Source organism: Purpureocillium lilacinum (genome assembly GCF_023168085.1).
Source record: "Purpureocillium lilacinum CBS 284.36 DNA, scaffold_2, whole genome shotgun sequence".
Taxonomy (NCBI): domain Eukaryota; kingdom Fungi; phylum Ascomycota; class Sordariomycetes; order Hypocreales; family Ophiocordycipitaceae; genus Purpureocillium; species Purpureocillium lilacinum.
This window is the reverse complement of record NW_027072112.1, coordinates 3,775,914-3,803,125: the sequence shown is the minus strand read 5'-3', so window position 1 is coordinate 3,803,125 and position 27,212 is coordinate 3,775,914. Positions and strand designations below refer to the sequence as shown.

The window sequence follows — 27,212 nt, the reverse complement described above, 5'->3', positions numbered from 1 at the left end:
AGGACCTAGAACGCGGCGTGGCACGTGTTGGAACTCTAAGCCTCCTCCATGATGCCGCCCTCGCCGCATTCCTCGCGCCACTCGCGGGACTTGTCCGCAAGTCGTTTGATGCCGCCGACGCGACCAGCCCAGAGGCTCTCGATTGGGGTCCGGAACGTGAAAGCACGCTGCGAGCTGATGACGCCGATGGCTTGAAGGACGGCCTTTCGGCTGTCACGGCCAAAGACAGCTGGGTGGCTAATCCACTCTAAGCTGCTCTCAAGCTCCGCGTCCAGAGCAGCCACGGTTCCAGGGTCGATTCCGGTCCCAAGACCTAAACCATCATTGGACCTGCTGCGACCCAGTTGCGTGTTTTGATACCCATTGCCCCCGGATGAGGTGGCAGATGTAGGTGGTGAGGGGCTTCGCTTCCGATCAGGAGTCCCAGAGGAGTTCGGCGAATGCTCATTGCCCGGGTGCGGAGTTGTTGGCCCCGACTTGCTGGCCGAGGGAGGAACAGGAGGCAGACCGCCCTTCCCGAGGCCCTTCAGAATAGATCTGGTCTCATTCAAAAGAGTGTGGGCCCTGTCATGCTGACCCCGGCTCACCAGGGTCAAAGCTCTGGTGAGCATGTCGGATGTGAGCAATTCCATGCGCCGCTGAACGATACTCGGGTGAGGAGGAATCGGCGGCGAGTTTTGCCAGGACTTCTTCTGGCTCGCGTTGGCAGGCAGCATCGTGATGGCAAGAAGCGAGGGTCGCGGCATATGGCTGACGGTGCCTTCCCGGAGAATGTCGCCCCAGCTCAGGTCGGCCTGGATCAGCGGCACCTCTTCCACAGAAGCAACCCTTTCTGTGTCATTGTCCATTGAGCCGCTGAGTGCCTCGAGGCCTGAGACTATGTTGTCCCAAGGATCTTGCGGCAACTGCTCCTGGGACGAGTTGTCGGGCATAATGACGAGCTGAACAAGAATGTCACGCTTGTCTCCGAAGCGCAGGTCCCCAAGACTAGCCTCGGCATCCCGGCCGGTAGCTCTCTTTGTGATTTGCAGAGCACCACTGATCTTGTGAAACTTGGCCGGTGACCCTTCAGGCAGCTTCAGCTTGAGCTTCACGTTCTGGTGCGAAAGAGTCTGCATTCCTCCGAGACAGCCCGCCAAGCACTCTCGAAGCATCATCCAGTCCTTGACATATGTGTATGACGCCTTGGTCCTCGTCGAGAGTTCGATCATGGTATCCGGCTTGTGGGTCATTCCGAGGCCAAAAGAATGGATGGTGATTTTGGCCGCCTCGGCTCGCGAAACGACAAAGTCCACAGAGTCAGCATCGGCCGTAGATGCATCACTAATCAGCATGATTGTAGCGATTGGGTTGTTGTGCTTGCGCTGCATCAGCAGATCCATCGCCACGTTGGCTCCCTCGACCACATCAGCCCGGTGGCTCTTCTGGCCCACCGGCTTAATCGATGTCAGAATGTTTGACCAACCAGGCCAGGCTTTGGTGGTCATGCCAACAATTGGGACTCCGCCGCCACCAGATCCGAATGTGACGAGGCCCATGCGATCTCTCTCGCCCAAGGTGTTGACCATAAACTTGAGGGCATCGCGAACCAAATTTATCTTGACTCCCTGCATGGATGACGAGATGGGGACCACGACGACGACATCGATGGGTACGTGAATCGAGTTTTGGATTTGCGGCGCCTTTGCTGCGAAATTGGTATACTCTGTCGGCGCTGTGGTTGCAGATTTCGGACCCCAGGACGACGTGGTCGAGGAGACTCTTTGCGGGCGAGACCGTTGCCACTCGGCTTCTTCATCCGTCTCGGACATGTCCCCGCGGTCGTAGTCCGGGCTGCGAATGGGCGCCTCCTCGACGGCGTTCAGGTCTAGCAGAGCCTGGTTCCACAGTTTGAGCTGGTTGCGGTTCTCGAACCGCAGATGGAACTGGGGCAGCTCGGCAACAGAGAGACTCAGGGTCAAGACGTTCTCATCAATGGTACCCGTCTCCGAGACCTCGTTCAGATGCTTCTTGATAAGAATGGAGCCCTTGAGCGTGCACCGAGTCGACTTCCGCGGAGCACCGTTATCGTCCCAATGCGGTGCCGTTTGAGGTGGCAGCTTCTTTTCTTTAACGCAGATGAGCATCTCGGCAAAGAGGTAGCATTCCAGCTCTTGCCACGATACTTTGTCTTTGCCAACTCGAAGCGTGCCATAAAGTCTCAGTTGACCAAACCTGCAATCCGTCAGTATCTCGGTGGACGGGACTGCGCGGGAGCCTTACCTGCTAAAGTCCAAGCCATGCCAGTTGTCGACGCGGTTTCGGAGGCTCTCGGTCATCTCCTCGAGCGCCTCGGGAGACTCGTACGGGTAAAAACGTGGGGCACTGGGCGCGGGGGTTACGGCTCGCGCAGCCACCTCGTCAATGCGCGCATTGACTGAGGGCGCTCTGTGCGATTGGCCTCCAATGTCCTCTGGGTCTGGCTTCCACTTGTTGCCGGCTACCTCAACTGTGACCAAGCACGTGAGGGTCTGTTGTTGGCGCGATCGATTGATTGTAGGGAACTCGGATCGAACCGTAACGATGGGAGATGGTATCGGGTTACGCGCGACACCCTTAGGGCTTCCAGGCGTCGTTTCCATCGCCTGGACATCGTAGTCGTGCCGCCACTGCGGGCCGCTCTGCGTCGTCTCCGGGTATCCGCTAGACGAGGCGACGCCAGTTGCCTCACTGTCGCTTCGTGCGTGTCTTGAGGAACCGTGGCGGTCGGAGGGAGCCTCACGGCTGTCCCGCACACTCCCGCGCGCCATACTGTCGCGGCCATTGCTGCTGGGTTGCTGCGACTGGTGGCGCCTTTGTGAACTCTCGACGCTCGGGGGCCTCACCGTCTGGTTGTCCCACGTTGGCGTTGGAGTGTGCGTCGAGCGCGTGTCGCTTGCATTGCCTGTGCCAGCGGTACGCACAATGTTGCTGATCTTGTCTACCCCCGAATTAGTAGCCACCCCCAAGCTCTTCGCTCTGTTGGATGACGAACTGATGTCGATGACATTGCCTCCTCGGCTCGTATCGAGATGCAGTGGCGCGTCGCAGGTAGGACAATATTGTGCTTCGAGTTCGCGAATGAATTCGTAGAAGCATGCCTCGTGTGAAACATGCGAGCACGAGAACTGCAGGATGCGCTCGCCGCGAAGAGTATGCTCGAGGGGTTCCTCGCAAACGGCGCATTCACTGCCGACAAACGTTCGTTCGCGCCGCAAACGACTCCTGTCGGCGGTGCTCGCCATGACGTTGTTGTCAAGCCCCCCGACTCGACGGGCGACAGAACTCGCGGTTGATCTCGTTGAGCCTACAGACGAGCCACGAAAGCCAGATGGGAAATGGTTGCCTAGGGGGTAGCGCGTTAGCGCTGAGAAGGTGGGAGCAATAGGCTCTCCCGAAAGGCAAACGCCTCGCCTGGCCGCTAGCAGAGTGAAGAGAAGAGGACAAAGCAAAGCGGCGCTTTACCTGGTTGCAGGGAATCGTCAACCAGGGGCCTTGGTCGCGAGGCACCCTGGGGGTTGAGGATGCTCAATTCAGCGAGTCGCGATGCGAGGTCGGAGCTCTGGTATCTCGGTTCGTGGGCGGCTGGGTTCGGAAAATTGCTTCGCTGACGATGACTTTTCCGAGACCGACTGAACATGGAGAGTCGCGCAAAAGAGTACCGGAGTAGAAGTTACCGCTGGTCGCCACAGTCGCGCTCGCTAAAGCACGCAATGCTCTTGATGAAGACAGCGCCAGAACCTGAGGCTCACAAATCAAGGCCTTCGGGTCTGAGTCTATGCTGGGCGCTTGGTGGGTCGACGTGGTTTGCGAAGCGGAGGGTTCGAGACGATGAGACGCGGACGTTTGGCAAATGATGCGGATGATGCGACAGAGAATATCGCGGGCTCGGTGAGGACTCAAGAGTTCGAGGTTGGTTGCAGGATGCAGTGTTTCAAAATCTCCCGTCTCGTTTTAACCGTGGTGGGCAACAGAGGGTAGACTTGAGCACATGGCCGTCAGGGCACGGGGTCCAGAGAATCGGATCTAGCGGGGACTATGGCTGGCTCTGAGCGCGAGGGAACGGTTGCGCCAAGGGGGGGTGTAGGGAGCGATCTCGGGTGGAGGGTCTGGCTCGTCGGCCTGCTAACAGCACTCGTTTGACCGGCGCAAAAGTCTCGCAGATGCGCCGCCGGCCGTAGGTAGGACGTGCGCAGGGGGTGGCTGGCACAGGCTCGGCAAGGAACCTTGGAAGGTATTGCAGGTCGTGCGTCAGGTCAGTTCGCGGATGACGTCCGGCAATGGGCCGCGACGATGAGCCTGTGCGGTAGAGTAGCGTGGGGTACGGTGTCGGCCGGCACTTCAGCTGTGCGTGGTTGCTGGCTGGCGTCGACGGAGAGGCTCCTTGCAGAAGCCGAAAAAGCAGGTATGGCGAGATGGTCGCAATTCAAGGATTGCTTCTGTGGCGTGGCTTGCGCGCCTTCTTATTTTCTCCGTCTTCCTCGTCGAGCGACAGGCTCTTCAGGGTTCGCTGGGTCACCGGGCAAGTGAGCTGTCGTTTCGTTCTGGGACGGGCAGCCACTGGGCGGTGGGCGTGGCGGGCGTGGCGGGCGTGGTCGTCGTGGTCGTGGTAGCAGTTGCTTGGGGGCTGTAATTCGCTGGTATCACCCGAGACACGGGGGATTGAAATGGGGTCCGTTGGGCGGCGTGGTTTGATTCGTCCCCCGTCGATGCGCGGAGCAAATGAAGGGCGACTGACCCAACACCGGCAGCAGAGGCAGGATGCCTGCTGCACGTCGTGCTGTGTACAAGCAAGAACCACGCGCCGTGCGGTGCTTGGGGGCGCAAACGCAGATGCAATCGCAAGGAGAGCAAGGAGAGGGAGGGGCGGGAGGAAGAGGAAGGAGGGGAGGCGAGACGTTAAAATGGAAACAGCGGGCGGGCTCCTGGCCTGGCTCCTGGCCGGGCTCTGGGTCGTCACAGGATTTGATGGCAGGCCAGGCAGATGGCAGGACGGGCGGCGGGTGTTTGGCTCGGTGGCCCTTTCCCGGCTTCTGCGCAGCAGGCCAATCTCTGTCTGCGGGCGACCAAGGGACCAGGGGCAAGGAAGGAAAGAAGGATGGAGGAAGGTTTGCTGTCGGGCAAGTGGGCGATTGCGCCAGACCTGGAAACCTGGGCGGGCGCGAGGAACTGGAACCGCCAGCAGCGCCTCAACGGGAGGCACGACGGCACTACCGAGTACTCGTGCTTCGTGGTTCGTTCTCGCTGTGATGGAGTCTAGTCCTGGTACCTTGCGGCCTCTGGGCGAGGTACGAAGTGACCTGAGGTAGCATCAGGTTCCCCTGCCTCCTGGAAGGTACAACGGCCAACCCTGCCTGCCTGCTCTTCGTTCTGGGTTATTACTTCCCTGCGAAACACCACCTACCTACCGGCCTGGAGGGGGAGCACGGATGGCAAGCACGAGTCGGGAGTAAGCACGCCAGCGAGTGCCCCTTCATGGGTACAGTGAGGTTGGACGGCACAACACGCAGCAACCACCACCACCCACAGTTGCAGGGCTGTCCGGCTTCCATTACTTCTTCAACCCAGAGAACCGCTGCCTGCACGAACACAGTGCAAGGAGATTGCCGCGCATTTTGTGAACTTTTACGAGGTACGGTTCTGCTCTCGCCCTCGATCAGTGGTACCGAACGGTCAACAAGGAGCCTCCCCTCCCCCTTTCAGCCCCATGCTTGCCCCCCAGCCACACACAGCTTGGAAGGCCTGACCCTGCCTCGCGTCGACGGTTGGCAATGGGCTTTCTCGAGTTCTCACGCCGCCTGCGGCTACCGACAACTTCGGCTAGGCCGCTTCTGTTCGCGCGGGCATCCGCCCACGAAGAGGCAAGGCCCCATGCCCCCTGGCTTGCCTGGCTCCATCCCATCCCATCCTTCCAGCCATCCATCCCATGTGTCACCGTTGTCGCGCTCCTCGGGGGACAGGCCGGCGACGTGGCTAAGGCATGGCATGCACGAGACGGGTCGATGAACAGCCAGCGCGGTGATGGCCCGCCCTTCCGATGGGCATGGGCCGCGGCGAGGTTCCTGCAGCGCCTGAGCCTGTGCCCGTTCCCCCGCCCAACACGGCCAACATGGCCGACACGGCCAACACGGCTGTTGCGAAGCGCCCCGGGCCAGTCCACGGCGTCGCGCGGGCCCGCCGCTGCAGCTCCGGCTTACGAGGGCTTCGTACAGGCGTAGGCGCACTGGGGCAATCGCCGCGAACAACTGCACATGGCCATTTCGCCGCAACTCAGCACCACGCGGGCGCACGGGACCACTCACTTTGGCTTGCTGCAGCGGCCCAGCGCGCGGGCCAGTTATCTTCAAGAGCCACAGAAGACCCCTGATCAGCGAGGGTCCTGGACCAGCAGCAAAGAGAAAATCTCCACCCCTGTGCTGCTGGCGCCAACAAACCTGTGGGGACGCTACTCTCCACCAGTCCAGGTACCACGCCCGACTCGTCCCGGAACCCAGGGCACGACCAGGGTCGGCGCGCTGTGCGGTCCTGGAGCAGCTGGGCATGGCTCGGCGGGGGCAGGAGGGACCACCTGCGCGCGAAGATCTTCTTTAACGGCTGTGGGCTGGGCTCTGGGATGCGTCCAACGAGTCATCGACATCTGTCACTGATCGAGCACGCGGTGCTCGTTGGTCTCGGACCGCCGCGCAGTCTGGCATCGAGGTGCTGGGACATTGGGGCCATCCGCTCAGCCTCCTCGCCGTTTCCTTCTCTTTCCTCGTAGGTGAGAAGGAGTGAAGAGGACTAAGCCTGATTCCATGCAGCCACGAGGAGACGACGCCGAGCCTGACTTGTCTTCTCACAAGCCATTTTACCGCGCCAGGCGAAGGGCCTCCGATGAAAAGGGCAAGGCGGGCTGCAACCACCTCGACGCAAACAAACGAGACGCACCCATGACTGTCCAAGACCTGCAGGAAGGGATCATTCACGCGGCGTTTGAGGGGGGTCAGCACTTTGAAACGGTGCGTCAAGCTTGCAGACATAGCGACCCGGATGGCGGGTGAACGCAGACGGATGATTTGGGCACGTCTTATTTTGATACTTGCACTCGTGCGTGCTCTACCTGGCACGGCGGTGCCAGTATCGATTATGCACAGGGTACAAGTTGGCCAGCATCACGTCACCTGCGTTCACCACTGCGGACAAAGCGAACCGCAGCCGCCGGTGCCGTGCCGGCAGAATGGCGGCATTAGTGAGTCGGGAGGCTGGGTGATCGACAATGGCGGGCGAGACGGGAAGCAAGGAGGAAGGTGACTCGCCCATGTTTATCACGATCATCCCTCCCGTCGATGCTTTTTTTCTTCTCTTTCGCCCGTTAGCCAGCGCAGGCAGGTGAGTTTCGGAGAACAAACTTTCAGGTCAAGGTACCGCCACGGCCCCCTGCTCCCGTGGAGCGTTGGGTCCTCGACTCCAAGCGACATCCACGCACCGCAGCATCGCCGTCAAGACATGCAGCAAACACAGACGCTCATGCAGGTCCATCCATGTCTGGCCACGATGATGCCAAAACGCCAAATGAGTAATGCGAGTCAACCAATTCACGGAGAAGTCTTTGATTAATTTACCCGGCTGTGCCTCAGGCCGAGGAGAAACATCGAGCCATGTCATCTTTTGGCATCTGCGCGTCGCACAATATCGGGTACCTAGGTACGGAGGACTTTGATCTGACCAAGCCGGTCGCTGGGACAAAGCGGCACCCCAGCTGCAACTTCGCGGGGAGAAACGGACGGACCGCGGAGACGATCTGCTGTGAATACGACCATGACTCCGCTTCAAATTGATTTTAATTGTGAGAGAGATTGATGAATGTCTTCTCGACAGTCAACTGCCCTTGTTTTGCATTTCCTCGCCTTCGCGCTACTCTCGGTAGAAGGAGGTAAGAGCTTCCATTCGCGATGCCGCGTTTTATACTTCTCGCTTGCTGGCCAGTCGTGCAACTCCTGTTGTGTTGGGCGCGGGTCTCATTCAGCCGTGCGGGTGGCACGTGGCAGCCCTGGTGGCGCTGCACACAGGACCGTGGAGCTCGCCGACCTGCCTGGGTCCCATAGTCCCAGCCAGGCATGAGGTGTCTCGAGGCTGCATGCTCGCATGCGGTGGGCGGTGAGGTTGCAGCTCGCAGTGCGAAACAAGTCGACGGTATCAAGGTCTGCGGCAGGAGCAATGGAAGTACGTAAGGACTTGTAGAGCTGTGAGCAATTGGTAGTCCTCGTTGCCTAGAGCCTTGGCTCGTGTGCGGCCGTGGAAGGTACAGTGCCTCGTCACCGTCGGTACCTGCCAGCTTTACATTCAATCGTGTCAAGGGGGCTTCGCCGTCCAACGATTGATAGCTGCAGGTCAACCAGTGTGTCACGCAGTCACGACTTGCGTGCCTGCCGTTTCAATTCCCGGCCGCAGCCAGGCAAGGTATGGTTTGCCCATGTCCCAACGTCTAACAGGCCCTTCTTCGATTGAATGCATGCACTGGCGATGAAGCATCACATCAGGTCACCAACCCCGGCCCGGGCCCCGAGGCGTTTGACGACACCCCATGGAGGGGAAGGAGGCCACTGGGGTCTTCGCATCTTCGCTTCGTCCATGGCGACTCCCGCCAAGGCAGCCTCACAGGTCACCCACGGACCTCCCCCCGCAACCCGACCAGGCAGCCGGCAGACATTGGCTCTGCGACCGATCGATTGAGACTTGACGCTGACGATCGTTCGCACAGGCCATCGCGCCACTGCTTATCCGCCCTGCTACATCACAATAACGCGATGGGTCGCCAGAGCCCGCCTGCAAGGTGCAACTCTTGGGCAGGCGAACAACGAAGTGTCCGTGGATCCCGCAAGTGCTCCCGGCACGACTCGTCGAGTGACTGGGCATGTTCTTGCTCGAGGCAACGTTGATGTGCCGCCAGCCCGTGCTGCACCTCGCAGTCAAGGTGATCAGGCCCTGGCATCCGAAGGACTGACCAGGGCAGGATGATTTTGGAACTGCCGTCTCAATACCTCGCAGTATTCACTACAAGATGTGGGCCACGAAGGGCCGCACGGCCGCAAAACCAGAGGTACCCTACTTGACTTGAACGCCCGTGTGTAGTCCGTACCGTGCCGGGTAATGCGTCACTAGACCATCACACGTCTTGAGCCAACCCCTGGGATCTTGCAGTCGTCTTCTGCAAGCCGCACGGACGTCAATTACACGTACAGTGACGACTTGCTGGTATGGGCAAGTCAGCCAGGATGTCGAACAAGTGGCGATAGCCAACGCGATGCACATGCCAGTCATCCGCACTGCCTTCGAAAGGGGACGGCTACCAACCACTGATGACTTGCCGGTATGTGGCTGTTGCGTCCCGCAACTTGGCAAGGTTGACAGTCCACGGCCGAGGCGAGCACGACTATCCGGACCAGTGACGAGCAGTGGACGCCTGGACAGCACCAGCAGTCGAACGCCAAGGATTCTCGATATTCAATGTCCTGCCGTCCGCCCTCTCATGACTCTGCCCTCGACATGTGTGGCCGCGTACTGTACAAGTACTAAACAGGGTTGGGCTGCGGCTTGAGTCCGCGCCGCGAAGTGGAACTACAATGGGGCTGTCGTAATTCGACTCCCCAGACGATTAAACGAGCTTCCAGAAGAATACTTGCTTGCCGCAGGCAGAGGGTAACAGGCCCGGCTCGCCAATCCCAGTTGTGTCCGGGCACACCGTTGCTGTGACTTGCCTGCATTCTGGGTGTACTGGCAAGCCTTGGTTCTGGCGTTTTGAGACCTCCATAGTCAGTGTTGGTAAGATTCGGATGATGACTGGGCCGATGCCGACACCAGGACAGCACTCGAGGCACCGACAGGAGCTACAGAGAACCGACTCGGGACGCGACGGTGACATTACCTGCCTCGCGCCGTCCTGCCTGTTACTTGTCGCGTTTGGCGAACAATCAAAGCCCGCGATAAGCGCTGCGCATCGACGCGGAGCCGCAGACGTGGCGCTCCCACCGCGCTCTTGCGAGACGAGGTTTCCTCCACATGCTTGCGAGAAGACAATGGATCAAGCCACACCCGCCAATGGCGCAAAGATGGCAAGGCAGTGTCCGCCAACCCGCTTTCGCCAGTCGCCACACCTCGGGATCTGGATCCTGATAGTTTCAAGCCGGGCCAGACTCAGCTCCCCGGCGGCACTCGATATCGCGGGGTGCAGGAGGGCGGACGACGACGGCGTCGCGTGGCGTCGCGCGTGGTGACTCCAGAAGGCGCCGCCCATTCTGCATCTCCTGGAAGCTGGCATGAGCGGGTTGCACCCGCAGTGGCTCAGATTACTCGACACGGCTCTGCGGCGCGTCCGTGCGGACACCATCTTGTCATCCGTCGCTCCCTCAGCCCTCGACGGCGACGCAGTTGTCAGCCGAGACAGCCGGGAGTCTGGCAACTGGTTAGAGCCGACTCCGCGAGCCGAGCCATACCTTTAAAATAAACGCCGATTTTTGTGACACCTGAGAAGCCGGGGGCCGCAAGGGGCCTTGGCAACCATCCAGCTCGCGGGTCGATTATCGAGCGGGCATGGTTCGAGGCAGGAATCGGTAAGGGCTGTTCAAAGTACGGAGTATGCAAAGCCCCGGGAGATACGACGGCAACCAACACCCCCGCGTCTCACCTAGCCAGCCACTCGAGAGCTCCTGAAACCGCAGCCACCTGGGAGTCGTCCACCACGTGGCTGGCAATGGCGCTACTTCATCCTACAGGAGCGACATATGCCCATGCTTCACACATCTCCTGGAAGCTGGTTGTTCTGGGCATCCAGAACCCGTCCTGACGGCAGAAGTCCAGAGACCTAGTACATCTCGGGCGGGTTGCCGTGTCACAGGCAGGAAGTGACCAAGGGACTGGCTATGCAGGCGGGTGACGAGGCCGGCCCGCTTCACCTTGGCTGACACGACGAGTCAGCCTGAGCTAGATATCACGGTCTGGCGGCGTCAAACGCCTTCTTAGCACTTTGAGACGACATTCTGGTTTTGCCTTGCTGGTCGGCGAGCCATCCACGATTCCACAGTCGTGGATGGCGGCGGGCCCGAGCTTCCACCCAGCAGGCCAACTTACACGGCGGAGCCCACTCTGAATCTACGGCGGCGCCTTGTCCACAGCAAGGTTCCACCAAGTGCGGAGCAGACTTCATGCTGGAAAATTGAAGAGTGGCCTTCGACTACGTACTAGCGATGGCAGTCGGGCGACAGCGCACGCTACAGCCACGATGCCTCCTCCACTCCACGGCGCCGTGGGCAGGGGACCACCGCCCCATACAAAGGAGCTCATCTCTTGTCTCAGACCCGGCCATTTGTCGCGTCAGAGTGGTCTTGTTTGCAGCTGGCTTGGGCGGGGCTGGTCGCGCTGGCATCTGGGTAGGCGATGGTTGCGCTTGGCTCCACGGGTTCGATGGCGCTGCAGGAGCAGCATGAATATGGCGAAACACAAACCACTCGGACGGCGCAAGAGTGATACCCATCGACCGCAGCTCCCCCCCACCAGTGCGGCGCCGCCGACAAGGAGCAAGGCTGTTTGTCAACGGTAGCTGGTGCCTTGACTGGCCAGGCGATTGGCGACCACGGATGGATGTAGGTATCGTGGGCGCCGGGGGCCACGGGTCCACTGCCGGCGCAGGTGCGTATCTGCCTGTTCGTCAATCGCACACGCACACATGGGAGAGAGTATGTACGGGTACGTCCAGAGTACCGCCAGCCAGAAACCCGGTCAAAGAGTGAAATGGCTGTGCGCAGGCATGTGTGAAACTTTGTCTGTGCGCAGCGGCAGCATCGGATGCGAAAGGCAGCACTTGCCGGATCCCAATCTCGCATTGCGGCCTGTTGTCGACTTGTCTCGGCAGTACGCAGTACATACGGAGGAGATCATGGAGAACCCGACAACCACACCGTCAAGTTGGGCGCGTCGGCAGTGCAGGAGGATGTTGGCCGACAATCGGGGTACCACCGTTTGCCACAGGCACACACCTCACGGCTTGCTACCTAGCCGTACCAGCTCGGCCTACCACTTCCGAACCAGAAGATGAGACTGGACTAAAATGTCGTTATCCAGTCGCAAGAAGGGGTCAGAGTAAGCTGGTAACGGACGACAGTTTGCCGTGGAAAGCGACGTACTTTTGTCAAGTGCTAACGGCTGACGAGGGATTTGGCGCAACCAAATTTACCACTGACTTAGGGAAGACCGTCGTTAGAAGATGGAGCTAGCTGGGCGCGATTCGGCGGTTCCTTCATGCGAGCGTCGAAAGGTGCTGGCTGGCATCGCACAACGAATCTCTCGACCCCCAGAGGGACGTACTCGTACGGACGACGAGTTGCTGCTGTCTCGAGACACCAGGCGGAGGCATTGGCCGGAACCTACGGCAGCGCATACGGTTCTTCTCCGCATAGCGGGCATCCAAGCGCGTGAACTTGCGCGAGGATGAGAGGGCGTGCGTCTTCGTTGGCAGCTTGACGACCCTGGTTCTCTTGGAACGGACAACTGTGCATCCCCGGCCCCATAGCCAGCCACCGCCGCTTCGCTTGCCCTCAACGGAGTACTTCGCATTACTAGTCTGCTCATTCACAAGTACTACTAGTACGAAAGGTGCCCAGTGGGTGGTGGAGGAGCCCCGGTGCTGTCTCCGCAGCTCTGAGAAGGCCGTGTAAAGCATCAAGGCGCCTGCTCGGTAAGTTCGCACAGAACACGTACATCCCCAGCAGAGACTTGCGCTTGAGTGGTGAAGCTTCCCCATTGTTCGGTAATCTCCGCCGGCGGTAATGGCTCGAGATGAAGCGAATCTGGTGGATTACGGCGACCACAGAGATGGCCCATTCAGCGTAGAAACCGCATGGCCGAGTCAGTGGTACGACCCTCAATCAGGTGGGCGGGTGGGCAGCGGCTCGGCCGCCGAGAGGTTGGCCTGCCCGTCTTCTTGCTCGACCGGTGGGGAATGGGGATAACCCCTGTCTGCAGAGCTTCGCCAGACACGAGCAAGCTTCCAGAAGGGAAACCAGAAATGATGCCCGCCAGGCCAGCTGGCGCCGTTCCCAGTAGCATGAGGGGGCCAGTCCGGGCGCACCAGACAGTGGCTGTTGTTGTTTACCTCAACTGAGCGTTCTCGGAAAAGCAGCTCGCACACATCCCCAGCCATCCGTTCATGCTGAGTCGCTGGCTCCTTGGACTTGGACTTGCCCCGTCTGCCCCGGGATCGACACCAGGGGATCCGACGCGACGCCTCGACGCTATAATGGGCACGATACTTGTCTATATCAATGTTACGCCACCCGTGTCCTAAATGGACGGGGGACGATGTGTATACCGCGGCAAATATAGACAGCACTGCGTCGTCGGAGAGGAAATGCTCCGTAATACAGCAGTCACTATCGTCGCCGTCGCACAACAGCTTGCTTGGGGCGAGCCGGCGTCGGTGTCGGCGTCGGCGTCGGCGTTTTCCAACGGACTGTAACATCGCCAATGCAACCCTGCTGCCCCTCCCCCAATACCGTGCAAGTAGGGAAGCAGGTCGTGAGACGCCGCACGCGCCTCAAGATGCGAGAGAAAGTGAGGCGAGGCTCGACAACATACGACTTCGTGCAGGGATGTGCGGCATGATTATCAGCAACAACCCGCTTGACCTAGCTGGCGCCTGAGAAGGCCAGGACTGCGACGGCACGCCGGCAGACAACCCGCCAGTGCAGCCAGCTGTGGTGGTTCGCCTCAACACCGACCGCCTCAAGGAGTCCCTTGCAGGAGTGGTATGTTTGAGTACGTCTGGGTGACGAGGCCGTGGGGTCGCATTGCCCAAGGACAAAGCTCAAGGTCTCCTCGGTGCACATCAAGCAGATGTGCGCGGATTTTGTTTCCAAAGAGAGTTTGCTGCGACGTATGAGTGAGAGGGCTGCGTCATTCCCGATACCACGGTCAGACGTCGCAGGCGCCATTATTGCTTCCACTGTTCCTTGCAGCTGCGGGGGCCGCTCGGGTGCATCACAGCTAGACAGGACTGGCGAGGCCACAAATGGTCCTGGTGAGGGTCGGGCGCCCGGCGCAGTCCGGCCGCTCGCGGAGGAGGGAGGACTCAAGATACAGTCCCGAGCGGTTGTTGCATTGCAGCATGAAATAGATTGAAGTATATGCTCGCTCCGTCATGCACGATAAACTCGGTCTGCCTGAGCCCCCGCCCCGGCGTCACAAACAAACAAGCATGCAAACAAACAAACGAAGAAACCAGGGCCGCCCTCACTTCTTGGCGGCGAGGAACCCGCCCCGCGGCTTCACCGGCGTCCTGTTCCTCTTGAGCAGCAGCTCCTTGGTGCTCTTGGAGTAGGCCTTGGCCTTGGGCGCCATGCGCTCGTCCTCCACCCTGCCCACGCGGAAGACGGTCGACCCGAGCTGCTCGTCCCGCGGGCCTCTGTCCTGCCGCGCCAGCCGCCTCTCCACGGCCGCGACGTTTCTCGCCCGCTTCCTGCGCCCGCCGTCGCCATCGCGGTCGTCACCACCGTCGTCGTCGCCTTCGTCAGACGACTCCGTCAGGAACTCGTCGGGTAGCAGGTCCGGGATCTCCATCTTCTCTGCGCGTCTCCTGCCTCCGGCCGCTGCTTTGGCGGCGGGCTTGCCGGATTCGGACCCCGAGTCCGGGGCACCGTCGGCGTCGTCTTGCGGTGCCGCGGCGGCGGCAGCAGCAGCCTTGGCCTCCTTCTCGGCCTGCTTGCGCTCCTCGGCCTGCTTCTTGAGGAGGACGTCGCGCTCCTGGCGCTTCTTCTTCTCGGCTGCTGCGTGCCTGTAGCAGAAACCCTTTTAGTATCGATGCCATGATGCAATGCAGCTGGGCAGTTGTAGGAGAGGGGAGATGGAAAGCAGGGAGGGGGCCATACTCTCGCGCGGCTTTCTGCGCCGCCTGTGCCGACTTCTTGCTCTCAGACGCGGCCTTTACCGTAGACACTGCCTCGGGGGCGGCATCGTCGTCGCTGTCCTCTTCCTCCTGCGCCTCGGCCTCGGCCTTGCTGGCCGCCGTCGCCGCGGCGGGGACGAGCAGCTCGCCGTCCGCGTTGCCCTCGTCGTCAAACGTGATCACGTTGCTCGTCTTGGCGCTCGCCGTCTTGGAGGCTGCCTTGCCGGGTCGCTTTCCATCGATGTCACCTTCCTCCTCCCCCTTTGACCGCACGGGCAGCTTCTGCTTCTTGCTGGCCGTCGCGGCGGCGGTGCTGGTGCTGGAGGTGGTGGTGGCGGCGGCGTTGGCCTGCTCCTGGGCGGCCTTTCGCTTGCGCGTCTGGACGACCATGGTGGGCGAGACGGGATGCTTTGGTGGCGGAGTACCGGCCCTCTTTGAGAATGAGAGAGTGTAGCTATGGGAGAGAAATCGAGGAAGGAGGATGGGTAAAGAATGCGCAGCAGACGGGTGTTGCGTCGGCGCGATGTGTTTTGTTCCGAGGTGAACTGCTCAGCAAGTCGCGGGCATTGACTCGATCTCAATCTCGAAAAGGTGGCCGTATGAGGGCTATCTCAGTTCCCGTCCGTTGAAATTGCGTGAGTCCGGGTATCAGGGTTGGTGAGTCTCGTGTGAATGAAGTTCGGTTTCTCAATCTTCAGTCTGCTCGCGCCGATGGTTTCTGAACGTCAAAAAAAAATTTTGTGGAGCCGGGTCACCTCTCACCGACGGCGCCAGCCTGATTGGTGGGTGTCGCGACGGGGGACCTGCAACCACTTTCAACCTCCTGTGAGAGTCTCTCACGCGCCGTCGTTCAACATTAATCGGCATTTATCGACTCTCAAGTAACAGCTTTTTTTATGGGAGTCAACATTCGAAATTGAATCGCTTCTACTGTCCTGTAGAGTCTCCCTCTCCATTCTGCTTGGTACCAGCAGATACTTCACAGCATGGCAGCCCGGCCATCATCAAGGGCAAGCCGTCTCTTACTGCGACCGCAGCCCTCATCATCACCTTCAACATGGCTCCGACCGCCATTGACATCTTCGCATCCCCTCTCTCACACTCCCGCGCCGCGCCTCCCGTGCTACCGGCCAGCACACCAATCGCGATGCTACGCCGCTCCCCGCGCGCCCAAGGTCGTCGCCCCTGCGGCAGCGAGCAATCCCGTCTTCACCCTTGACGAGATCCCGCTCTCCGCGGTTGAGGCAGTCGTAGCGCGCAACGGCGACGCCTTCGGGGCCCTCTCCGCGGAGGAGTACTACCGCCATGCGCAGGCGTTTGTCGCGGCGATCAAGGGCGGCGCGAGTCCATGGGCGGTGACCCTCACAGGCCGTACGTAACATAACCTCGGCGCCATCTTTATCCATAGGCAACATGAGGTGCTGACTACTTTTCATCCCAATTACAGGCGATGCCATACCGGCAGAGACCCTTCACCAGCTGGCCTGCATCATGCGCCAGATCCGCGGCCCCCGCAGCGCCGACGCCCTCGCCACGTCGCTCTGGGCCTCAGCCTCCGCGCTCGGCCACCGCGCCGCCACGCTCTCCCTCGCGCGGCAGCTCATCCGCTCCGGCTCCTTCGGGCGCATGCCCGCGCTGCGCCCCGTAGAGGAGCGCTTCCGGCGGCTCGTCGACGGAAAGGCCGCCGGCGCGGACGCCGACGCGCTCACCGCCCAGGGCGAGCTCCTGTTCGAGCAGGGCCGCTTCGAGCCCGCGGTCGCGACGCTCCGCCGCGCGCTGCAGGTCGGCGGCGCCTTGGGGTTCGAGTGGCGCCCGCACTGCGAGCTTTGCCTGGGCAAGGCGCTCCTCAAGCTGGGCCGGCGAGACGAGGCCACGGAGGTCCTGGAGGCGCTTGCTGCGGCGGGCCTGCCCGAGGCGGACGTGGAGCTTGGCCAGATGTTGAGGGGGACGGACCGCAAGGGTGCCGAGCAGCACCTGTACGCGGCGGCGTGCAACGGAAGGCAGGACATATTCAGCCATCTGTCGGAGATGGCTCTGGAGCAGGAGGGTTCTTCTCCGGAGGATCGACGGCGCTGGGCCATGGAATGGTCGCGTCTGGCAGATCCAAGGGCGGAGTATTGATACATCTTCCTTCATTTTCTCCGCAGAGCGGGCGGTCTGGTTCATACATCGATGCATATACAACCCAAAGGCGAAGTATTCAAGCTTGCCAGCAAAATATTAGGAATGGCGAGCTCTCCTGGAGGGATGTCTACTTCTTCTGCTTCTTTGCCGCGCCATCGGTGCCGTCCTTGCTGTGGCGCCGTTTGTCTCCCGTCTCCGCATCGGGACCCTCGTCCCCCTCATCGGCCCTCTCCCCGTCGTCGCTCTCACACTCGCCGCGCACCTCAGACTCGTCTGGGGAGGGAAACAACTCCCTCCACGTGCCGTCCAGGACCTTTTCGTCATTTCCATGTAGCCCAACATCGTACGCCGTCTTCATGGCAGAGAGGCACACATTTCGGCGGTGCGAAAAGTCAAACATGGGCTTCGGATACGTGCCTTTGTCGTCTGACGACAGCCCGTCGCCCGTCACACGCACGCCTGCCTTCTTTTGGTCTTGGATCGGCGCTTTCCACGGCTCGTATATGTACTTGGCGTTGAGGTCCTTGAGCTCCGGCACCCAACGTCGGATAAAATCGCCGTTCTTGTCCCACTTTTGGCCAAAGGAGATGGGGCTGTAGCAGCGGTAGTACTGCGAGAAGAAGGCAGTGCAGGAGAGCCACTGCCAATTACCAATGTTGCAGGCTGGCTCGTGGTCGAGAAGCCACTCTTCAAAGACTTCGGCTCCGCGCTCCCAGTCGACATAACACCCGCCCCTGGTGAGAAAGCAGGCGACCGAGTGACGCCCGAGATGGTGGATCCAGCCCTCCTCGCGAAGTTGGCGCATGAGTGCGTCAATCCAGGGGAATCCCGTCACGCCAGCTCGCCATCTCTTGAACCACGTTTCTGCCTCTTCTGAATCCACGTGGTACTCTCCGGTGGTTATTCCAGTAGCCGGATCCCTTTTCGATGCGAGATGCCATGGTATGAATCTGCAATACTGGTTCATGGCTGTCTGGCCAAAAGGTTGTCCAATCGCTGCGTGTGCGGCGAAGTACATGTCGCGAAATAGCAACTGTCCAGTAAGGCTCGCGGGCGGTGAGGATGCACCCTTGCCGTACTCCTCAACGACATCTTGTACACGCCAATAGAACTCCCGCACCGAGAGTGCCCCGAAGTGGAGGAACGGCGAAAGCAAGGTGGTGGACTGCGGCTCGAACTGGGCAGGGCTGGTCTTTGGCTTCTCAAACGTCGCCGTGTACTTGGCATCTTTGATGATGGCGTCGAGACGCTCTAATGCCAGACTCTCGCCGCCCTTGTGAGGCGTGGTCGCGGGCGGAAAGCCCAACTCTTTCATGGTCTCGATTGCGAAATCTCCCTTTGGACCTGCGATCTTGCTGTAGCCGCTATCTTTCTCGGTGCGGCGAGAGGCGTTGAAGTCGGGCTTGGTGTCTGGTTGGTCTTGGTCAAAATCGACTGGCATCTCGCCCGGGTCGGGCAGGTGTTTCGGGGAAGGGATGGGACGTGGGACGCTTCCAATCTTCTTTGCTGCGGCTTGGAGCTGGGACATGGACAATGTAGGCTTCCCATCGTGGTTGGCGACAATGTCGTCACTATCCCAGAGCGTCCTGCCTGAGCGGGTGATGACCTTGACGCCTGCTTTCTCAGCCGCCTCGACAACAACCCTGTCGCGCTCCCGCGCATAGGCGTCGGTGTCCTTTTCGAAAACGAGGTGCGTGACATTCCATGCCTTGAATAGCTTAGGGAAGAGCGTCTGTGGCCCCTCACGGAGAACAAACAGCTTTGACTTGGAATTGAGTCTTGTCAACGACTGGGAGAGGTCGTGTTGACAGTCCAAGCTGCGCGGGGCCTAGTCAGTCATTGACATTGACAAAACTTTGGGGTTCTAGCATCTCACAGGAACTGCCACCGATTGAGTCCGCCTCTGGCTCGATAGACATAGTGAGGATCCCAGGTGAAGATGGGCCACAGGACGGCGGGCTCTAAGTCGAGAGCAGCCTGCAGTGCTGGGGAATCATGCAAGCGCAGATCCGTCCGGAACCAATAGATGACTCGTGGCCCGCCCATTTTGGAGAATTGTGACTGCTGTTTGTGCGAAAGGTCGTATGTCCAAACTCATTGAAGCATGAGATACGCAACGAGATGTTGCTGAGTCTATCTTGCCGCCGTTCCGGAAGGCAGCAATGGCTATAGGGTAGGGCGCCGCTGTGGAGGAGTGAGCAAGGTCATGATGTCAACGAGTCCGGAGATTCAGTGCTAAGCTCGGCGCCCTTTCGCTCCCCACGTTGCGCTAGGCGAGCGGGCAGCGCTGAGACCTGAGACACGCGGCCGATCTGTTGATTTTGCTTTTTCAATCGAGACAGGCGCCCGATAGCGTCCGTCTGTTTAGATTCCGTTGCTGTGGACATTGTTTACTTTGGTCATCGGCGAGGTCTCGCTTGCACCCATCACCTGAGGGCTTGGTAAGGCCGTGTTCGCGGTGGCAACGCCGACTGCTCGATGCGCCACCGAGACAGCTGTGCTTTGGAAGCGTTGATGAATCCAAGACGCAAGGGAAGCAAAGAAGGGCGAGGGAGGCAATTGGCGTTCAAGCACAGGACAAGGAGAGCGCGGATCGCCCCTTCCGTGTAAGTCGAAGTGGCACCTGCCTCGCCTCGCCTCGCCTGAGGCGGGCAGCCGACGTCCCAGAACGGCAGCGAGGGCGCGTGTCACTTGCCATCCACGGATGATGGAGGGGCCCGGTGGCTCCTACCAAATCGAAATGATATTGCTGCATCGGGCTGTGATGGTCACGGCACCAACCCACGGAAAGAAAAGAAAGGGTGCACTGCGCGCATCGTGAGACCCTGCACCTCCCGAGCCCGAGCCCGAGCCACTCCTGGAACCGAACCCGACATCAAGGGCTGCACCCCAAACAGACGATCTTCTTCCTATCCCGGGCCACCCGCTTGCCAATGCTCTCGGAATCGCAGCGCGACGAGTCGCGGAGTCTTGCAGCCCCAAAGCGGCTGCAGTTAGCGTACGCTGATGCCAGATTTGTGGCCCAACCACGGAATACTGTACTACTACAGGAGCTTGCCTGCTCGCCCCGGCGTGGCCGTGCGTTGCAGTTTCAGATGCCCCTCCAGTCCATCAAGTTCATCGGCGAACGGGTCCATGCGGTAACACCAATCGTCATGGGGCTTCCTCCCCAGTAACCATCTGCTGGAGCCATGATTGCGATGGAACAGGTACCGAGTGAGCTGTCAGCGTTGCATGTCACTGTCTCAAGCCGTCCCGATGACGTTGGAGAATTAAGCTCGGTGGTCAGATTTCGATCGCAGATGGAGGTGCGTGACCCCAGGTCGTATGCATTGACGAACGGCTGCGCTAATCAAAGTCAGACGCCCCCTCCCTCGAGAACGCGTCGGGGCAGGACGCGTCGTCCCAGATTGGCAGGAAAGTGTCAACAAAAAGTCATGATTGCAGGTTCTGAGGGGATATCGGCGCTGTAAAGCTGGCGCCAATTCGACTGCGTTCGTGAGCCCAAGACGGGATCTCGAGCCTCTTGCCTGACTCTGCAGAAAGATAGGCACCGGCATACAGTACAAAGTTGCACACTGCGCGCAGTTCCACCACACCCCTGCGTCTCGCTGCATTTTTGCCTGCAGACCAAGAATAGCAGTGCCGCGGACGAATCGGGCCCGCCGTTCGCACGACCGTTTTGCCCAGGCTTCCAGGGACCCCAACAGCACTTTGAGAGCGACATGCTTGCACGACAAGGGCCGCCTGGTGTTGGTGCTCGGTGCTCTTCACGGGGGCATTCTCTCACATAGCCCTGCGAATTCCTGAACACCAGGGGTTCTTGCAGCCTTTGGCGGGAAGTGCGAGTCAGTCAGCGCTTACTTGCACTCTTTGCAAGTGAGCTGTCGCCGCCCCATGCCACGCCTCGATGCCTCGACGAGGACCACGACAACTCATTCATGCACACGGGGAACGGGACAAACACTCAAATCTATGCAAGTAAAACTAGTCTTACCCGAGCGGGTTGTTTACCTGTAAACACCCGCTCAACCCGTTGTCCATGCGCACCATCCTGTTCTGTCTCTGGAATGCGGCCCCGAGCCAAGGGAGGCGTGTGCCCGGCAACGTGGTCTTGGACGGCAAGGACGGGGCCCCCCCACGCCAGGTTTCGAGGCTCGGGCTTCTTGACTCGCCTCGATGTTGTGTTTTGTTGCCGACGTTTCTGCGCCCGACTTTTCCCTGGTGTGAGGTGGCATCACCGAGGAGGCAAGGAGGGACCCTCCCAACGACGCCCGTGGCCCCTCTGTGGCGGCGTGTGCCCACCACCAACGCTCCATCACGGAAGAAAAATCCTGCCATGCTGCTCCAGCTAGGGCGAGATGGCGTACTGGCGCGGCTTGTTCGATCCCCTCATCTTGCCGGCTCAATGGCGATGTGAGTGTGGCGTAATTGGTTGCAGCACGATATCAATGCCCTCACTCCATGAGTGCCCACCAGCCCGTCAGCAGCGCGGGCTTTTTCGTCCTGCAGCTTCAGCCTCAGCGCCGGCAGCAAGATCCAGGACGCGCAACCTCGAGGTCAACCAGGCACCGTCTCCTGCTTCCACACCCTCCCCTGGCGGGCTGGCGGAGGGCGTACGGAACCCTGGCATCCTGGTCCTGGATTCAATGCGGCCCCGTCTCTCCTGCACCGGCTTCCTCCCAGCCCTCCACCAAGCTGCCCAGCGCACCAACGACATGTCGCCGCTGACCCTCCTCCTCGGCGCACTACGGCCGCCTCGAGCCTGGCACAAGGATCACGGCACTACTGCGAGCAACATCGACTCGCCAGCTGCCGCAAAATGCGCCCCAGCTTCCTTGCTGCCGCAGGGCCCGGCGCTCGTTCATTCGACGGCCCGGACGCGTCCAGCCAGCGTAGCTCCAACTTTCTTTCTTGCGTCGATAGATTACGTGCGTCGCGACGCGTGAAAAAGGACGAACGAGCGAGCGGGCATGAGGGAAAAGAGATGACACGGCAGTTTGGCCCCCTCCTTCGCGTGTCGTCCTCATAATGCCGGGCTCCCCCACGGGCACGACCACCCCATCTCGCAGAGAGAGGACCGGCCGTGGCTGTCGTCAATCTCTGATGCATTCCACCGCCGCGGGGAGCCGACAAGGCGACATCAACGCTCGTGCCCAGCGCCATGCTGCACGAATACACGAATACAATCAGTTGCTGAACCCTGCGCCCTCCTCCTGTGCTGAAGCGCACCCTCGTTTGAAACACACCTCCCAACCCTCCCCCACAGTTGACCCAGACAAGGACCCATCCTCGCAGGCCCCCCTTCCCAAAACTCCCCGACGACCAGGGCAGCCTCCAGGACACAAACAAGAAGAGGGAGTGTGTGTGAGAGAACTTGAGAGAGAGATGCTTTAGGACTTACTAAAGCGGACCTCCTCGCAAATTCCCGGCGTGCCCAAGCATCCAACTTTCGCGACCGTCGAGCCCCTCAACTCCATACTGACCTCTCGTCGCTCGCTTCTCATTTACACTCCTCCTCCGTCTTTACGTTATTTCCACTTCTCTACTCGTCCGCGAGCCCACCCATCCCACCCAATATTCGCGGAGCCCTCCGTCAGTCCCGCCATCACCAGCCGCAACGAAAACAACAAACAACGGCCCCCACTTGGGGAACAGCCAAATCCACAACTACTGAAATAACAATTGACTCATATACTCGACCAGTTGTCGTCTTTGTCGTGGGAAAACCCTTTACATCGTCATCCAGTCGTTTGCGACCAAGGTCCTCGTCGTTTTCCCGCAGTCATTGACCGTTACACCATCCACGTCTGGTCGCACTTGACGGCTCTGGCCTTCGGCGCAAAGCTTCGTCGCATAGCTTCGTCGACTGCCGACAGGCCTTGAGCCCAGCCATGGCTCGCGTTATCCTCTTCATCCTGAGCGGCGCCTTGGCAGTGCTGCTCACCATCATTGGCATCGGTCTCCAGATCGCCATCAGCGTTCGCCTCGACCACAAGTCCACACCAAAGAATGCGGCAGCGGTAGCCGCAACCTTCGAGTTCGTCGTCTTGATTGTTCTTGGTTGGCTAGCGGCATCTCGGCTCTTCTGGCCCAACAAGACTCTGTCGGGTCGACGCCTTATCATTGCCCTTGCGAGCCAGGTTGCCTCCTGCACCCTCGGCGCTGCCGCATCAGCTGCGTCTTTGGCATGCCTGAGCAACTCGGCCGCCGAGGATGCCGCTGATGCAGGGCTTGCTGCATGGGAGAGCAGCATATTGGCTGGCTCTGCTGTGATCCTGGCACTTGCCATTGTATCTCAGCTGGCGTTCCTAGTTATGCATTTCGTCTCGTCTCGAGGGGTTGCATCCGGGAGCTCGTCCGAGACCGACGGGGAAAGCCACAGGAGCCCCAACACTAGGGTCAAAGGCATTCGGTACAGCCAGACTAGTCCGATCAGCAGCAAACAAGCACCGGATGAGGTTTACGTTGAGCGGAAAGGCTCATCACCGTCCACGGCGACTAAGTCGACAATAGGGACCATTCGGTCCACCGTCTCGCAGGCCATCCGTCCAAGCTCGTCGACCAAGAGGCTGCTGTCTCTGAGAGAGAAGAGTCGGCTGGCGTCGCCGGAGTCGGCTCCCCGGAGGCGCAGCGGCGACAACTCCTTTGATTCCTGGGACACGTCCTCTGTCGACACACACAACCGTCAAGTTGTGTTAGAGATGTCGTCGCCGACCATCAAGGCGCCTGGTGGCCTCGAGACGATCCCAGCTAGCCCGACTGCGGCTTACATGCTGGATCCCCAGGGGTCGCCTTTGGAGCCGCCCCCAACCCTGCGCCGAAGTAGAAGCTACAGCGCCTCGACTCTCTCGCAGATGGAGGAAGCACGCAACAGCTCCTCCAGTGAACTGCACATCCACCCTCTCTTCCGGTCTGACTCGCCCACGCCGCCGCCAGTAGCCATGCCTGGGACGTCGGTCGTGGCATCCCCCCAGGCAGGACAGGTGATCACTCGGAGAGAGAGCAGGCAGTCGCTGAAGCGCATGCGCAGCAGCAGCCTGCAGACAGGCCGTAGCCCGCTGAGTCGTCAAACGAGCCTCGAGAACGCCAAGTTGGGGAGGCAAAGCGCATTGCCCGAGGAAGAGGAGGCGGCCAACTCCGCAAGGAAGATGACTCCTCCAGTCCCCGACTGGCTATTGAACCCGGGAATGCAAGCTAGCTTGGCGGCAACGGGTAGCGGCGGCGAGGCTGAAAGGTGACGGAGGCCGGATGCGACAACGTTCGGACGATGGGGCGAACTGTACGACTGCGGAGCATGACCAGCGACTGATTTGTGATGACGACGATGCCTTACGATCTACTTTGTTATGGGGGAAGGACGGAGTGAAGAAAAAAACAGGGGATGAAGGCGCGAGCTTCTGCCCGCAGAGAGGAGGGAAGATGCGATACCTAGGTGGCTGGCTGTACGTGGACGACGGGCGGCCCTGGTCAGTCGTCGCGCGGTAGCTATATATGAGAAGACAAGCAACGCCGCAAGGCAGTTTCATGAATGACAGTGGCACTCCCGCTGCCGATGTGATCAAAGCTGCGACTGGTGATGGGATGAGGCGCGATTTGGGTACGCGAGAGACGAGCGGGAAGAGGGGCAAGCCATTGTTGTTGGAAGTCGGAAGTCGGATGACGCCATGTGATCTGCCATGGGTGTGAGAGGTGAGCTGTGCTGGTGTGCGCTGGTACTTGGGCGCGGGCAAAGGACAGCGGACAGGCGCAGTACTACAGCCAGCGTCGAGGCTCAAGGCGAGGACGGGGGGTTGGTGCAGGCGAGGTACCTGCTTGAGTACTCGGTACGAATGCTAGATGGCGACGAAGAGTCGCGCGCGACCAGAAAGCCACGGCTGGTGCCAGTGAATCGTTGAGCAATGGATGATTCGCAGTGCCACCCGACCTCACCTCAGTGACGATGACGAGTGACCTAGTGCCGGCGTGGCCTCAGAGCTCGAGCTGCTGTCTGCCCAAGCCTGCCCAGGTGGGCTGGTGCTGCTGCCAGCCCAGTGGGTCCCAGGCAGTGACGGGGGTGATGAATGCCGCCCGGGCGCCTGGGCTGGGCGCCTGGGCTGTCGACGCGCCCGCCCGCCCGCTCCCTACCAAGTAGAGAGGAGGCAATGGGGCCCTCCAGGCTGAAGGTTCCAGTTCCTCCAAGCGACCGACGTGGACCGACCCCACCCAAGAGCCTGACAACACCGACGGGACCCTCCATCCAGCCTCAACATCGACGCCAGCATTTTGCCTCCGTCATCGTTGCGCCTTCGCTTCCTTCAACCCCCATCCAACTCTTGGATCCGACACATCCAGAGCACCTACCTGCCACCCCCTCGCCCGCACCGCAGCCGTCCAGCTGCACGAACCTCTATCCACCATGAAGGTCACCTTCAGAGTATGTTGCCGCGCCCCCAAACCCGCCTCTGTGTGCCGCCACACCCCGCCGCCACACCATGCCATGTCGCCCGTCGTCGAGCTTGGGCTAATCGCCGCTGCCTGTGCAGGACTTGAAGCAGCAAAAGTTCACCCTCGAGGTCGAGCCCTCCGATCTGGTACGCTGACGCCCTTTCCGCAACCCAACGCCTGCCCGCCGTTCGCACGATGCCTTCGCCTCCTTGAGCCCCCCGCTGCGTGGCCCCGCGCGCCCTCGAGCTTGATGCTTACAAAACGAAACAGATTTCCGCCGTCAAGGAGAAGATCTCGGGCGAGAAGGGCTGGGACCCGAAGCACCAGAAGCTCATCTACTCCGGTAAGCCGCACCGCTCCTCGCGATGCCTTAAAAGCCTATCTGTCGGAGGGGAAGCTGTTTGTTGGTGCTGACCTGCTCTCAGGCAAGATCTTGAAGGATGAGGAGACCGTCCAGTCCTACAACATCGAGGAGAAGGGCTTCGTGGTGTGCATGGTGAACAAGGTGCGTCGATAACTGACACCACTTCACGGCTCTGCCGCTGACGAGCTCTTCAGCCCAAGGAGAAACCTGCCCCGTCTCCTGCCCCTCCAGCCCCCGCCGCCGAGGCCTCTGCTGCGGCCCCCGCAACTCCCCTCCGGATGAGGACGCCTACTGTCCCTGCCGCGCCCGCCCAGTCCTCTTCTGCGCAACCTGCTGTCCCGGCTACGCCCACCCCTCACGGTGCCTCCGATGCCTCTGCCGGCGCTGGCGACTCGTCCGGCCTGGCCATGGGTGCTGAGCGCACCGAGGCCATCGCGAGCATGGAGGCCATGGGCTTCGAGAGAAGCCAGATCGAGGCGGCTATGCGCGCCGCCTTCAACAACCCCGACCGCGCTGTGGAGTACTTGCTGAATGTGAGTGGTGGCGAACATATGGGGACGTGGACCTTGATGTGTATCTGACAATCTGCCCAGGGTATCCCCGACAATATCCAGCAGGAACAGCAACAACGTCGCGCCGCGGCCCCACCTGCTGGCAGCGCACCTTCGCAGACGGCACCGGCTCATGGCGGTGACGACGACGGAAGCGTCAACCTGTTCGATCTGGCGGCCCAACAGGGCAGCGGTGGTGCGACCCGAGGTAGCGGCGGCAGCGCTGCGGCAGCGGCAGCGGCAGCCGCCACGGCAAGCCAGGGCGGTGATCTTGGTAACTTGGATTTCCTCAGGGACAACGCCCAGTTTCAACAGCTCCGCCAGGTTGTTCAGCAGCAACCGCAAATGCTCGAGCCCATCCTGCAACAGCTTGGTGCCGGAAACCCCCAGCTGGCCCAGCTGATTGCGTCCAATCCCGACCAATTCCTGCAGCTGCTCGGCGAGGATGCAGACGACGATGTTCCCCTGCCTCCTGGCGCGCAGGCTGTCTCGGTGACGGAGGAAGAGCGCGATGCTATCGAGCGGGTGAGTTGACTCGACATGGACCAAAATAGCTGTGCCGGGGCTAACGCAGAATAGTTATGTCGACTTGGCTTCGACCGCGACCAGGCTATTCAGGCCTACTTTGCCTGCGATAAGAACGAGGAGCTGGCTGCCAACTTCCTGTTTGACCAGCCAGAGGACGATGAGCCGCCCACGAACTAAGGGAGTCGGCATGGATGCAACGTGATGGAGCGGGTTCGGCGTTAGCTGCCAGCGCAGATGATGCCTATACGATAACGAATGCAAGGACGAGAGAAATACCAATCGCTGG

The 27,212-nt window shown here is 60.4% G+C and overlaps 6 protein-coding genes across 6 annotated transcripts; 3 read left to right on the top strand and 3 right to left on the bottom strand.

The window, feature by feature from the left end:
* Window positions 1–35: 35 nt before the first annotated feature.
* On the bottom strand, window positions 36–3,263 carry PLICBS_002901 (uncharacterized protein; the record flags this gene model as incomplete). The annotated part of the gene is made up of 3 exons (XM_018322615.1): window positions 36–2,214; window positions 2,263–2,959; window positions 3,014–3,263. The coding sequence occupies 3 exons, from the start codon at window positions 3,261–3,263 to the stop codon at window positions 36–38; spliced, it is 3,126 nt and encodes a 1,041-aa protein (XP_018177845.1).
* An 11,017-nt stretch (window positions 3,264–14,280) lies between these two features.
* Window positions 14,281–15,322, bottom strand: PLICBS_002900 (uncharacterized protein; the record flags this gene model as incomplete). The annotated part of the gene is made up of 2 exons (XM_018322614.1): window positions 14,281–14,821; window positions 14,916–15,322. 2 exons carry the CDS (start codon window positions 15,320–15,322, stop codon window positions 14,281–14,283), a joined length of 948 nt encoding a protein of 315 aa, XP_018177844.1.
* Window positions 15,323–15,989: 667 nt separating this feature from the next.
* PLICBS_002899 (uncharacterized protein) lies at window positions 15,990–17,053 on the top strand (the record flags this gene model as incomplete). Its single annotated transcript, XM_065600100.1, has 3 exons — window positions 15,990–16,052; window positions 16,108–16,303; window positions 16,380–17,053. The coding sequence occupies 3 exons, from the start codon at window positions 15,990–15,992 to the stop codon at window positions 17,051–17,053; spliced, it is 933 nt and encodes a 310-aa protein (XP_065456172.1).
* A 130-nt stretch (window positions 17,054–17,183) lies between these two features.
* PLICBS_002898 (uncharacterized protein) lies at window positions 17,184–19,102 on the bottom strand (the record flags this gene model as incomplete). The annotated part of the gene is made up of 2 exons (XM_018322612.1): window positions 17,184–18,873; window positions 18,933–19,102. The coding sequence occupies 2 exons, from the start codon at window positions 19,100–19,102 to the stop codon at window positions 17,184–17,186; spliced, it is 1,860 nt and encodes a 619-aa protein (XP_018177842.1).
* A 3,848-nt stretch (window positions 19,103–22,950) lies between these two features.
* On the top strand, window positions 22,951–24,297 carry PLICBS_002897 (uncharacterized protein; the record flags this gene model as incomplete). Its single annotated transcript, XM_018322610.2, has 1 exon — window positions 22,951–24,297. One exon carries the CDS (start codon window positions 22,951–22,953, stop codon window positions 24,295–24,297), a length of 1,347 nt encoding a protein of 448 aa, XP_018177840.2.
* Window positions 24,298–25,454: 1,157 nt separating this feature from the next.
* On the top strand, window positions 25,455–27,103 carry PLICBS_002896 (uncharacterized protein; the record flags this gene model as incomplete). The annotated part of the gene is made up of 7 exons (XM_018322608.1): window positions 25,455–25,472; window positions 25,582–25,629; window positions 25,754–25,826; window positions 25,909–25,988; window positions 26,042–26,380; window positions 26,441–26,923; window positions 26,978–27,103. 7 exons carry the CDS (start codon window positions 25,455–25,457, stop codon window positions 27,101–27,103), a joined length of 1,167 nt encoding a protein of 388 aa, XP_018177838.1.
* Window positions 27,104–27,212: the final 109 nt, after the last annotated feature.